This window comes from Acanthopagrus latus, chromosome 11 (assembly GCF_904848185.1).
Source record: "Acanthopagrus latus isolate v.2019 chromosome 11, fAcaLat1.1, whole genome shotgun sequence".
Classification (NCBI taxonomy): Eukaryota; Metazoa; Chordata; class Actinopteri; order Spariformes; family Sparidae; genus Acanthopagrus; species Acanthopagrus latus.
The window spans coordinates 22,149,245-22,163,473 of record NC_051049.1 but is presented as its reverse complement, the minus strand read 5'-3'; the positions used below and the strand labels follow the sequence as shown (position 1 = coordinate 22,163,473).

At 43.1% G+C, this 14,229-nt stretch overlaps 1 protein-coding gene across 2 annotated transcripts; it reads left to right on the top strand.

Annotated features, from left to right (window-relative positions):
• Positions 1-1,582: 1,582 nt before the first annotated feature.
• Positions 1,583-13,049, top strand: arrdc2 (arrestin domain containing 2). Of its 2 annotated transcripts, XM_037114891.1 has the most exons (8): positions 1,583-1,746; positions 2,564-2,818; positions 9,598-9,815; positions 9,914-10,016; positions 10,100-10,356; positions 10,458-10,620; positions 11,180-11,340; positions 11,647-13,049. In XM_037114891.1, the coding sequence occupies exons 2-8, from the start codon at positions 2,566-2,568 to the stop codon at positions 11,698-11,700; spliced, it is 1,209 nt and encodes a 402-aa protein (XP_036970786.1). In that variant the 5' UTR covers positions 1,583-1,746; positions 2,564-2,565; the 3' UTR covers positions 11,701-13,049. The 2 variants fall into 2 exon arrangements, with proteins under 2 accessions (XP_036970786.1, XP_036970785.1); XM_037114890.1 differs by lacking the exons at positions 1,583-1,746; positions 2,564-2,818 and adding an exon at positions 7,555-7,981.
• The last annotated feature ends 1,180 nt before the right edge of the window (positions 13,050-14,229 follow it).

Sequence of the window (14,229 nt, the reverse complement as noted above, 5' to 3'; positions counted from 1 at the left end):
ACTGTTCAGCTTCCTCTTCCTCTCTGTGGTTGATGCTTTTGGGGCATACAGGAGACATGTAAATGCCTCTAGTTAGTCCATCAGTCCATCTAAGAGGTGTCTTGAGCCGTGCTGCCGCTGGTTTTAGAGTTTTTAGGCCTTACAGTATCACATCTGGACATGCGTGTGACCTGATGAGAGCCCTACAGACCTCTCAAGAGTGGCAGCAAACTTTCTGATGTTTACAAGACTTGTCCAGGTTGAAGTGCAACACTTCTGGAACAATGGGACCTCACAGAATGTTAAAGACATCTGTGTCCTCTGAGAAGATAACTACAGTTTGATAGTCATCTCTTGTGGCATATAGGCAGGATAAAGAAGTAGATGACCATCTGCTTCTTTTTGTTGACAAAGAAGAGCCAACACATCTTCATTGTCTTAGGATGTGATTAGTAACATCCAACCGTCTAAATCATAGCTTTTGGCTGAGGACAGATGACATTATAGAACTAGACATCCTAGAAAAGTTAAGTCAATCAGTATTTGTACAGGTTAAAGTGAAAACATAGTGTATAAATATGACTATAGCCGATGTACAAATGGTGATACAAAAGCTGCCCTATGGGTCATACTTATAAATTTAGTAATAATTTGGGTTTTTAAATCAAAATCTTCACTGTAGTGGCCCAGCTAAAAGCGTTTGCATGCACCCCTACTCAAGTGGGTGCACAAGCTCGACTGCAGATGAGTTGTATGTACAGACAGCTGTATGACAGAAACAACATCTCAGTTAAGAAAATAAAACATTACAGTATAAAACCAGTTACGGGACAACACAAAATCACTATATGAAAAACATCAGCAACCTCAATAACAACAACAACAGGATTTCAAAATATTGAAAAACATGACAACAAAAATAGACAATGGTTAAATTTTCATTGTTGGGTAACGCTAAGTCTGACACTTTAAGTTTAACCAACATGCGATGGACCCTCTTAAATGCTGAGGCACAACGCTAAAAGAAACCCAGACACAAACAAAAGCCATTTTTACAAACAGGATTCAGAAATCTATGTATTTTACATTACATCTGTTTGGGTGCTGTTTACTTTTATTTCCCCCTCGTTTTGTTATTTACCTGTTTTGAACTACTTTGTGAAATATCTTTCCTACATAATATCATGTTTGTCTGTTCTGTCGTTATCATTTTCTCTGGATATTAATGTATATCTTTAATAAGGAATTAGGAGAGGCATTGACCGTTAACTGAATAGGACACGCCGCCTTCAAAATAAAAGCCTTCATTCATCCACAAGAATCGAGTCACCGGTCAAATTTGATTATTTTGGTCGTCTATAAATTGGACCTTCTTCATGGTGCACTCTTTTTTAAGAAACTGCTCCCACACAAATGTTAACGTGAACTGTTGAGAGAACGACATGTTGAAGTGTGGTACAAACTCTAAATTTGAAAAGGCACGGCCGGAAAATCACCTTGTATTTCTGCGTCACTTAACGTCCAGCCAATCCACGCTGTCCTCCTCCACCTCCATGATGAAGTGGGCGGGCGTGACTCGCATGTGCTCCTCATCATTGGTGTAAAACAGAGAGCTGTTGTGTTTCTGGGCGTCGAAACCTGCCACCGTTTATAAAGGCTGAGTCTCCATTGAGTCGGCCAGTCCGAGTAAACACAGATTTCACCTACTGTGCTACAAATTTCGCCTTCGAGGAGACCACACAGGGCTGCCTGACTCGTGTCCTGCCGGTGAGTTTGACACTTTTAAAGCTCAGCGTCCGTCTATTAAAGGTTGTCCCGGCTCTCAATGCTGATTGGCTGAGAGTTGTTCATAAAAGTCAAATAAACACGCGCCGGCCGCATAACGGAAACTAGAAATGATTAGACTCACAGTGTTGTGACAGGAGTCAGTGTAAGCTGTAATTTCACTGCTATTTACACATCATTGATTGAAGTAGAGTTACGTGTATTTGCTGTTACATCTGTATGAATATTCGGCATGCGCATGTACATATCCATATCACTCATGCAGAATATGTTCAAGAATCATGATGAGAGAAGTTTCTTTTTTATTTGTTTGTGTATATGTGAAATGCATTTTGAGGTTAAACAACAGAACTGTTTATTGTAATTTTTTTAGTAGCCTCTTTGTTTAACCATTAAAGAAAATATGTAGAGGTTTTCAAATTAAAAAAAACAAAAAAAAAAACAACAACAACAAAACAGATTCCACTCCACAGTAGAGGCTGCTGCCAGGGCTGGTCCTAGCATGTGTGCGACCCTGATCAGACCCACCCAACCCCACCCTAACAATGAAGAACTGTCTAAGAAAATAGCATAAACAAACATTATGTTCTGTTTAATTTTAATTGTGCATTTAAAAGCGGCACAGAACATAGCACAGTATTGTTTTAAAAGTGATTACAGGACTTCTCATGTGTTATTTGCTTGGTTTGGGGTCCCCTGGTGTCCACATGAACCCTAGATGCTTAATTAACATTAATGGAAACCCTGGGTATTTGTCAGTGTCAAAATGTGTGTTTTTATTTACTGTATCCACACACAGTGATGACGTTGAGCTCCATTAAGTCCTACACGCTGGAGCTGGACGGTCCAGCAGATGCAGCATTCACCGGAGGGGAGGTGGTGTCCGGCCAGGTGGTGCTGGAGCTTCGGAGGGACACCAGAGTGCACTCTTTGAAGGTGCAGGGAAGAGGGGTGGCCACGGCACACTGGCTGGAGAACCGGGGCATGAACTCTGTCTATAACGACTACACCTCAAAGATCACGTACTTCAGAAAGAGACAGCATCTGATCCGAGGTCAGTGAAGAAAGCCTGGATATTCAGTGTGTGTGTTTATATTTATCAAACTGGCTGTAGAACAAGTAAAACACAGGTGAATTACAGCTGCAGATGGTGATGTTGCTTCTTACAAGTAACCAAATAGTCATCCTGCAGAGTCTTTTTTATTTTTTATTTTAAATGTATGTTTTTATTTGACACCATGGTTCTGTCGTTGAAATGTGCAATGATTCTGGATAATATGATGTTTTGCATGTAAAAAATCTGTGCATTTGTCAAAATAAACCTCATTAGTTAGCCATAATCTGACAAACACATTCTCTTTGATAGTGCTTGTTCAGGGAAAAGAGACAAACAGGACCAAAAGCTCAGCTGTGATAAACAGTGGTAGTCCAAAGGTGACTAGAAATAAATGATTGGTGATAATGACTGATTGAAAGTCCCTTCCCTTCTGTAAAAATGGGCGCTTTTATGCTGACTTTGTTGTCCTTTTTGTACTTTCTTTTTCTCCCCCACTGTATCTGCACGCTGTGATATACATAGTAACTGTATTCCAGCATGTATTGCAGCTGGCGGATGAAAAGCTTCTCCCTCTGGTCTGAATAATGTGGTGTAAAACTGCTGATTTGCCCTGTCGTGTGCCAGCTGGTAGCTGCTGCTGTCTTGTAGTTGCTGCAGTTTGCAAAATGAAGCCACCTGGGTCAATCGTGTTGCATGGAAACCCGGGAGAGAAGTCACCACAGGCTCCTCCAGATACATCTGCCAGATAACACAGTCCTAACATTAAACACAAATCCATTAGTGCAGGGTCCAAATAAACACAACTGGTTTACTGAGTCCTGGGTTGTACAGGACATAACGCTGTAAAGTGTGAAATTCTCCAGGTGTGCAAGGCTCCCGGCAGCTTAAAATCAGAAACAGGCCATAGTAGCTGAGTAAATAAGCTGTAGACAGTGGTTAATGTTTCATTAGATTCTCTGTAAACAGCACTTGGATTGACTGCCCGGCTGCGTGTTCAGATGGGTTAATATGAGGGGACACGAGATGCAGAGTCTCAGATAAAGAGCTGCATTTGTGTTATGGCTTTGGGAGAATACACACAGCAACAATACACTGGCTACTGCCTCAAGTATACACTGTGGTTAAAGGTGCACTGGGCAGGTTTTGTTTGTTAATATCTTGCCTACACTTCAGCTTTAATCATACACTGGGACTGCCAAAAAGGTAACACATCACCCATCAACTGAGATGTTGTAATGGGCTGCAACTAACAAATACCTCAATTATCCATCAGGTTTTTATTGTGTGAAGTGTAAAAAATGTCATTTGACAGTTACCAAAACTTAAATTGATACTGCGAAATCTGATAATGACAAGATAATGAAAGGCTACAAGCACTGAGACTCCTCAATTCATCATTCGACACTCCAGTTCACTCCACAAAATAGATTGTTTTTGTTTTGAGTTGTCTTCCTTCTATTTAGCACAAAGGAGCGTAAACTGAATTTCATCTTGCAACCAGTTTTGTAAAATGACAGATATATTATCCTTTAACCCTGTTTCTGAGAAGCACGGAAGGAAGCAAACATTTGATATTTTTTACTATAAATGACCAACAGTTAGCCATTTATCAAAATCTGAATCAATTAGACATTTAAGCATCATTGATGCTTCATCCTGTTCTCCTAAATCATAATCTGGTTTTGATGTGGTCACTGGTGAGAACCAGAAGTGACTCAAAGTCCCAACTGAAATAAAAAGAGAGAAATCTGAACCTTTCATTTAGCCGTAGGCCTGTTTTCTTTGAGACTGCGTGTCCCCTTGAAATGAGTAAGCTGACTTTACTAGACTTGATGTCAGTACACAGGACTTGCAGATTTCCAACTGTCTCCTTTCACATCAATTTGGTCCGGCAGTTATTCTTGTTTGCTTAATGCAGCATAAACCACAGACTTATACTTACAGAATGTTCTTAAAAAATCCAACCATGTAGTCTAGAAATATGCTTTTGTTGTTATAAAGTAACACAAAATTGTTACAGGTTATACTAAATAAATCTTATGTATTCTTCTTCATCCCTCACTCAAAAAAACCTCACCAATTCAAATAAAATGACATTTATTCTCTGAATGACTTGCACCAGTAGAGAGGCTAACAGGCTATAAATGTCACTTCAGCCGACATTCTTTACAGACCAATGTAATCTGCAGAGTCTGTCCAGGAAACAACAGCACTAATTGTTTTTGCAAACCTTCCACCTTCTCAGATGCCCCAGATCCTCTCAGGAACAGAGTCGCTTGTATTGACCTGAGAGGTTTGCTTTTGATCGGGTAAAGGTAGAAAAAAGTAAATGTTAAAAAGTCTAAATAAGGATTTTCTGTTTGGCTTTTACTTATTTTGGAGAAGAAATTGGGAGAAAGTGAAAGATGGAGGAGGAAGCAAAGGAAGGAAAGAAGCCAGCCCCACGGAAGGGAGAAGGAAGGGGTGGGAGCCCTTTAAAAAATGCAGCCCGTGTCGCCATGGCAACCAGGAAAACAACAAGTGGTTTTCCTGGCCGCCTTCATCCAACAGACAGCCTGCTGCTGCTGCTGCTGCTGTCCATTCATTTTACTATATGGTGTCATTTTCAGCTCATTAATCTTCCAGTTTTCTACAAACAACATTTTTGCAAGTGACTCGTTTTCCTTTTTAAGGGCACTAGAGTTTCAGTAGAGAGGAGTTGCTCCAGTTTTTTAAAAACGTGCTAGAATTAAAAACACTAGAATAATTACACACTGTTAAAGCCCCTCATTGCTCTAAAGTTTAAGTGGGGCTTCAGTGTAAATATTTACTCTGTTATATTGTGCACTCAGCAGCAAATCTCTGAGTAAACAAACAGAGGGAAACTCTCGAGGATAGATATGTTTACTCTCGTCTGCACTTTAGCACTGGTAAAACGTGTTGGCGGATCATGATTGGGTTTATCGTCTTGAGTCATCTGCACACAGGAGCGTTTATCAGGCCCATCGTTCTCTGCAGGGAACCACATGCTCATCTTATCAACGGTTAGAGGGGGAACCCTGGTGGGTCTGGGATGCTGCGTCTGGTCGCCAGCAGGTGGCGCGCTGGACTTCATTTCACCTCAGTTCACATTTTCCTGAATGCAATTCAAGCAAAAACTGACAAAAGATTCAAACTGGACCACTGACCTCCCAAATCTGCCAGATTTTTGTTGCAAAAATCACTTTTTATTCTAAAAAAATTAACAAATGAGAATGAAGAAAAGATGCAGTGAAACCAATTATTGTTTTCTACCTTTATTCTTAACCTGCAGGAAACAGTGAAGCCCAATTGTACAGTTTCACTTTGTGGGCTTCATGTACCTAACTTTTCACAGACATCTCCAGCCCAGATGAGGCTGTGTAAAGAGCATCCTGCAGCTGTGCACACTGCTTCCACATCACCAGTGGGTGACACTGGAGAGCTAACCAGTCATCACAGGGAACAAAAGAGTAAACAACTTTGTTTTTGTCAAACCGGGCTTGATTTTTGTCTGAGGGTTTTTGCATTGAATGAAGAGAGTAGCACTGCTCAGAAATGGAGCAAAGTGTTGGATTTGGTTTTTTTTAAATTAGAATTTGAAAGGAAAATCCATTCTGCTCGGAATTTGCTTTGTTTGCAAAAAAGTGAATTTGATGTGTGCAGAAAAAGATGCAGGGAGCCAATTCGGCAAAAGTTTTCTTTTCGAGGACTTGTTGTTTTCCTGTGCACCATTTTTATCCCAGAAAGACCGATTGTAGTTGTTGTTTAAGGGGATTTGGAAGAATAGGTTGCATGCTTTTGTGCAGGACTGTGTTTTTTTCCATGTGTGCAGTGGCCCTGGCTGTGGAACAATATGTTCAAAGTGACATGGAAGAAGTGGAGTAAACAGCTTTGGTCCTAAGTGAAACTATTCCCCTCTGAGCTGTGCTGGGCAGATCTCTACCAGATGGAGGCATGTTCAGTAAGCCTGTTTTCTTCTAAGAACCTGTAACCATCAATCATCACCAAGGCCTGTTTTGCTCACTGCTGTCTCCACACCCAGTCTGCATGTTTATTATGCTGCCTTCAGGGTAGGTCCGTAAATTTAGCAGTTCTGGGATGAGCTGTCGCAAGTAAAACAACTTTGGACTGGGGAAGTGGGAACTTTAGCCTACTTGAATCTGTGTCATCAAAGTTGTTGACATGAAGCTGAGTTTTATCTTTTATAGTGGTTGGTATTTTTGGTAATGTGGCATCATGAGGTGGTTTTGCTCTCGGGCATTGCCCAGACGTGTTCTGTTGGAGCTGTTAACAACTGTGTTTAATATGCAGAAAAAGGTCATAATTAAAGTTGAACTATACTTGATTTGTTGGCCTAATGAGAATTACCTCCTTTTTGTAATGCTGAACACCCTCTGTGTAATGCTTAAAAGTGCAAGTCCAACACACAACATCATTCTCTAAACGTTTTCTCAAACTCAGGTGTTAATAAAACACACTGTCTGGCCATTTTATCACAAAGTAAAGCATGTACTTTTTAGAGGCAGTGGTCTCAAACTCTCAAACTCGTTTAAAACGTGCCTGTACCTAATTTTGATAAAAGGAATCAAATGCTGCCTCGTGTGTTATTTACAACATGCAGTACTGAGAAGTCGGTGTCAGGGAGGAGCACCTGAAGGCAGCGCCAGCCTTCACCCGTCTCCTGAGGCCTTACATAATAAATCCAGAGTCCCGCCCACTTTCTCAGCTTCAAAATAGGGCTGCAGTCGAAAGTGTTCGACAGTTTGAGCCTTACACAAGTCAACAACAGACAACTGAAGATCCACTTCAGCAAACTTGAAATCCTGCAGAGCAACAAGAAAAGAGGGAATCGATTTATTTTCAGAGGACTCGCGCAGCCTGCAGACATGATTTTCGACAAGTTGAGAAAGTTTGACATCGTCTTCGACTCTCCGGAGGTGGACAGTCCTCCGGTGTTCAGCAGTGGAGACGTGGTGTCCGGACGGGTGGTGCTGGACCTGTCTGGGGAGAGCCGAGTGGACTCCCTGAAGCTCCACGCCGAAGGATTCGCTAAAGTGCACTGGACCGAGTCCCGGTCCGCCGGCTCCAGCACCGCATACACCCAGAACTACAGCGACGAGGTGGAGTACCTGAACCGGAGAGAGGTGCTGCTGCAGGCAGGTCAGTCCGCTCTGCAGGGCTCGGTGATGGGGCACACAACAGAAGGCACAGCCCGTCTGCAAAAGGGGATCAAAACAGCAAAACTAGTGTGTTATTGAGCGAATGCCAAGCGACAGAAACAATAGTGAGAGTGGTTCATGTGTCTGGGGACAGTGAGCTGGTTGTTTGTATGCAAACTGGGAATAGTGTTGTTTACATGACTTAATCATAGAGTTAAAATGCTTGTTGTTTAAAAGTCCAGTAAAGTCTAATTCCTACTTTTTCCTAAGTAAGGTTTTTTTTTTTTTGTTAATCTCCTCACATCTGTAGGCTGTGACTGGATTTGTACACTGGTTGGTTCAGATGCACAGTTGACTTTATCATCTAATAGTGTGAATGAAACGAAAGTGACATTTAAATTTCCAAGATTTCGTCACTAGCTCTCTGACAGTTGTTTACTTGTTGGTGGGTACGTCCATGAACATCCAGATAGAGACAGTGCACAAAAGAGATCCAGTCATTCATCGACAAAAACATTATTTTGAGGCTTTTTGCTGTAGTCAGAACTTCAATATACTGTGTAGGAAGAGAGCAGAACAGCTGTCTTTGGACTTCTTTGTCATCGTGAAAACATCTGTTGAAAGAAAAACTTCTGACATCAGACTTCCTCATTCGAGGAAGGGTTGTTTTTCTCCTCAGCGACGTGGGAGAGCCTTGACTTTCTGCCTCCATTCATTGGGCATCGAGTTGTTTTGGTTCAAGTGCAGCCAGGAAATCCACAGCCGGGGCTTCAGCTATTGCATGTTGTTTTCCTGCCGTGTTCAGTCTCACCTCGCTCCATTTGGTATTTTCAAAAAAACAAACAAAAAAAAAACGCTTTATATTATGTGAAAGGAATTGGTGGTTTGGGGGATATTTTCTTTTCTTTTCTTCTTCTTTTTTTTTGCAACAACAAAAAGCCCACACCAACCCACTTGATCCATTAAGTGCATTTGACAGAAACAGTGTTGTTCTTTAAAACGAGTTGGAGCCTCCAGCTGACAAAGGGACACTAAACACATTGACTCGGTTAAACGCAAACACGTGTTCCCTGGACCTGTGCGGCCAGAGGAAAAAGAGAGCGGTTGAGACGGGCTGTGTAATACAGCTCGAGGAAAACATGTTCTCAGTCAGCACAATGGAGCAGGAACCGCCCCTCTGAGCGAGCACACAGGCCATGTGATTGCAGAGAAAGAGATTTCTATTTCAGCAGGAGTCATGCTTAAAAGATCTGTTCGTACTCTCTCACCAAGCCAACTTTATTCTTGTGGATCTCTAAAGAACACTTGTGTTTGCATGTTTTTAGAAGTTTTAACTAACTGTGCATATTTTAGCATAGTTTTAATCTGGACTTCTTTAAATGAATTGCTGCCATTCAGTCTTGTGTTGTGTGAATCACTTTAGACAGAGTCAGATAATCAATCACAGTAAAGATTAAAAGACTTATATATTTTTTTCTGTTATTTATGCTCTTCTTCCTGATAATAACCTTCAACAACAGGAGGAACTGGTCATTGAAGTTATACTCAATGTCCTCTATTCCTATGAAGTAAATGAACTGTAATTTAAATTTCTCCGTTTTTCTGTCCTCCCCTCAGATAATGGTGAAGTGACCGTCCTTCCTGCCGGCAGACACGAATTCCCGTTCAGCTTCCAGCTGCCCGAGGAGACGCTGGTCACCTCCTTCGAGGGGAAACACGGCAGCATCCGTTACTGGGTCAAAGTGAAGCTCCACAGGCCGTGGGCCACCGTCAAGAAGATCAAGAAAGAGTTTACAGTCATCGAGCCCATTGACATCAACACACCGGCCTTACTGGTGAGCATCTCAGCCCTCGTGATTCATGATTGTGTTGCCACACACTTCATGGTTTTCTGGGTGTTTTGAGGTGCCTCATTTGGTTCCATCATTCTCAGGCGCCACAGGCTGGAACCAAGGACAAGATGGCGAGGGCATGGTACCGCAACTTTGGACAGGTGTCTGTTACTGCAAAGATCGACCGCAAAGGCTACACACCAGGTAAGATTCTTTCACCAAAACACCTCTTTAAAAACACAGTGTAGAAGTACCTGCATTGTCTAACATACTCTTCCTCTCCGCAGGTGAGGTGATACCTGTCTTTGCCGAGTTTGACAACTCTACCTCCAGATCAGTGGTGCCCAAAGCCTACATCACTCAGACACAGACGTTCATCGCCCGCGGCACCATGAAGCAGAAGCGCTCGGTGGTGGGCACCCTGTGCGGGGACATTGTGGGCGCCAGATGCAGGGAGACGTGGCACGGTCGCGCCATCAAAATCCCACCTGTGGGTCCCTCCATCCTGCAATGCCGCATCATCAAAGTAGAGTACATGCTCAAGGTGAGCTCAGTTCACGACTGCTTTGGTTCTGAGGAGCTCAGACGCCTCTGTCTATGCTGGTTTTGAACAGATGTCACTAAAACGTCTTTTTGTCCCCACAGGTTTGTGTTGATGTGCCTGGGACGTCCAAACTGTGTCTGGAGCTGCCGCTGGTCATCGGCACCATCCCCCTCCATCCCTTCGGCAGCCGGACCTCCAGCGTCAGCAGCCAGTACAGTGTCAACCTGGAGTGGCTGCGCATGGCCATCCCCGAGCAGCCTGAGCGTAAGTGCCCTTTAATACTGCAGTGATTGACAGGCAGAGATGATCAGGTTAAGATGTGCATAGAGACTCTATTAAACATGGACTGTTTTAGTTTTGTGACACAAACGGCCTTTTTCCACACACGTCACTGGACATTCATGAACAGCAGCCAGTGTTTAAAGATGTTTGACATCTTGACCCAAATCCTGCCTGTGAGCTCGATTCATGGGACTGGAAAAAATGGTCAAACATACTGACAAACAGGCTCCAGAGGCTAAACAAGGGGATATTTTTATGTATTGGAAAAAGCAGGACTTTCAATGCCACTTTGCTACTCGGCATCACTGTCTGCCAAAATATAACTGGGTCAGATGCCAACATGTAAAAACAAAACAAAGGCCTCGATTCAGCCCAGATTCATGTTGGATCGCATCAGTGTTTGTTACAGCAAAAGGCAGTAAATCTATTGTGGGGCTTTGTAAGAGTTTTAACTGCAGTGATGACTCAGCAGCTTAGTGTTTGGACCGGTGCTGTTCTGTTGAGTCAGACCAGCGGACTAATCCCACTTCTCTCCCTGCAGCTCCTCCAGATTACAGCTCCGTGGTGACGGAGGAGGAGGCCGAGCAGCGCAACAACACGGTGGTCCCACAACCTGCCGAAGACCTGAGTGGGATCCAGGAGCGCCCCCTCATGGCTTTTGTCCAAGAGTTTCGCTTCAGACCGCCGCCGGTTTACTGCGAGGTGAGTCATCGAATGCTTGAAACTACGCCCGCCTACTCCCACTGTTGATTTAGTTCAATTGGCATTCAGAAAGGCTTGGGGAGAGGGTTTTGTTCATCGAGTGGATGTATTTAAACACATCCCTAAGAGACTTCAGACTCTAGAACCCAGCTGAATTATCTAACAGTAACCACATGACAACAAGTGAGTGGGTGGGGGCTGACTGTATCATAGCACAGAGTGTTTTTCTTGGAGAAAGGGTAAATTATCTTCAAATTTCATTATCATCATCTTATGTGTCTTAATTTTCCTTTTCCCTGCCTCCAGATTGACCCCAACCCTCAGCCCATCAACATGAGACCTCGCTGCATGACGTGTTGAGCGACGATCCCTGCCTGAGTGTCAAGCAACTACAATGATGAAACAAATCAAGAGATTTGTCTTCTCCTGGATTACTTCTCTCTGATAAATGGCGCCTGGTCCCACCAAGTGTCGTGGAGGGGGGGCCGGACCGCCACGGAGAGGGGCAGGAGACGGAGCTCACAGGAACTGGATGTCAGTGGGGGCCACTTCGTTTCGTGCCCATAAAGTACAGTGGACGCTTTCCTGTTGTGTTCCAAGGAAAGTTAAATCTCCACATCAGTTCCTGTCCTCCCCAAGTGATCTACAGATCCCTCCCAATCAAGGATCCCCTCACGTGAAGCAATTTTTGTGATTTAAGGAGTTTGGGACATTTTGGGGGGGAAGATCACTTGATATTTGTCAGGTGGAGAGTTGGACTTGCACCTGTGTTCAGATGTTTGGGGGAAAAAAAAGCGCTCTTGAGAAGCTGACGTGTTTAGATTGTCATCTTTGAATGGCGTTAAGTGCAATTATAGTCCTCAGTTTCCAACTCTCTTTGTACTGGCAGCACAGTAGATTTTAACAACCTATGCATTGTGTGCCTGTGATGATTTCTACTGTTACTTAAGCACATACTGTATCTGAAGACATGACTGATGGTCAAGCAGATGTAGATGTATTTTATGCATGCAGGTCACAATATGTAAAAAGGGAAAAACAAGTATGCCTTAATAATCTACCGTTGACGATAGCATGAGAGTTTCAGGGAGTAGTTCTCTCATGGAGCTGAATGTATTCTGAAAGAACTTGTAGAACAAAAAAAATGGTTGAATTGTCTGTGGATGAATTCCAAGAGAAGTGCTGTGTAAATGCAAGGCTTAGGGCACTGAGGTGTCGGATAGCTGTGACTGTTGATTCTTAGCACGGTGATTAAACAGGAAGAGCAGTTTGTGTATAAAGCTGCACGAGGCTCATAGATTAGCTCTCCCAGCTGCTAAACAAAAGGAGGAGGAGACCTCCGAGCCATGTGGCCCGAAGCTTTCTGATGGGAGCCAGATGCCCCGGTGCAGTGGGGCACTTCGTAAGGCTCGACCCCAACACACTGCTCAGCGCTCCAGTCGAGCCTCAAGCTAGAGACGCCACTGAAACATGCAGACGAAAAACATTCCACAAAAAAAGACTAACTTCGAGGATCATGTTTTCTCCTCAACTTCCAAAAGACTGTTAGGAGTATGAAAGAAGTGTTCAGGGTCAGCCGTGCCACTTTGTTGGCACACACTGAAAATAACGAATGTATTTTTATACAAATGCAATTGTTGGTTCACAATCTTGCCAAAGTTTTGTAATTGTTCTTTTCTAATAAAAAAAAAAAAAGAAGCTCAAAATGATATATGTCTACGGTGTTTGCTTCAAGCCTCGACTGGTATATAAGCTGCACACTTTGTGAGGGGAATAGAGAGAAGTAGAGTGCCTTTTGTTTAGCATGTTGCGTGCCGGTGGACTGGTACATTATGTTCAGCTGTGTGAGTCAAAACTACATCGTTGCCAAGGGCAGGGTTCACTGGAGAAACAAGCTACTCTCCGTGGATCCAAACGGTAATTACAGGCTCACATTTTGCCTGTGACAGCTCTAATATTGTGTACTTACGCAATCCTTTTTTTCTTTTTTTTTTTGCTGCTCCAGAGGAGTCAACAGTTGTTTTCCCGTGCTCATCACGACCAAATTATCTGTCACATTGAGTACAGCTGATAAATGGCTCTCATCTGGTGTCCCCTTGAACAGTTTGTACATGAATACTCAACAAAGAGCCCAGTCATCTTCTATGTAAACACGTAGCACATAGTAACAAACAACTAAGTTGCTGAATTACACACAGTGCTGCACAAAGTTGTAAACATAGCTTGCGGCCAGGCTGAAGAAATTCTGTGGGGTTTATTAAGAAGAGAGATGTTCAGTGCAGCGCGGAGGGAAACAAAAGATTCACTGAGAAAGCAGGAGTCTGTGAAAGTTCATCCTTTTTATCTCTGTGTAATTGAGAAGTTGAATGTTTGTGCATCACTGTGTAGAATGATGTGTGTGAAAAAGCTGTTTTCTTTCTTTCCAGTGTGTACATTTTCTCTGTGCCCAGTGAAAAGTCAAATTTTAGGAGGCGGACCTACGAGCGAGATTTGTGACATCACAAATACTCCAGAAGCTGATCCTGGTGCAATGTTCAGCGAACAAAAGAGTGATTTAGGAACTTAAAGACATCAGCTGCACATTAAAGAGTAGGTGCCATTTTAAGGATTTTAATGGTTCTTAATTTTCCGCTAAAACAATTGCAGACAAACAGAATGTTTATGTGTGACACCTTGGCCACAGCCAGTTCACCCTGCTTCCGGACCACCAGACTACAGTGCAGCTTCTTGGGACTCCTTTAATGTGATCTGTTATGCTTTTTCGTTTTTTCCTCTCCTCCAGTGTTGTACGTTTTCTTGTGCATGTAGAAGATCTTGAAAGTTAAAAAGGCCAAGGTCTGCGCCAACAGAGGCTCCTTCAGCGAAACGATTGCAGAGTTTTTCTCACCA

Excerpts from the sequence above, each read along its gene's own strand:
- arrdc2 (XM_037114890.1), top strand. The coding sequence starts at position 7,708 with ATGATTTTCGACAAGTTGAGAAAGTTTGACATCGTCTTCGACTCTCCG. Across the intron at positions 9,816-9,913 it reads TCAACACACCGGCCTTACTG|GCGCCACAGGCTGGAACCAA; the intron begins GTGAGCATCTCA and ends CATCATTCTCAG. Across the intron at positions 10,357-10,457 it reads AAGTAGAGTACATGCTCAAG|GTTTGTGTTGATGTGCCTGG; the intron begins GTGAGCTCAGTT and ends TTGTCCCCACAG.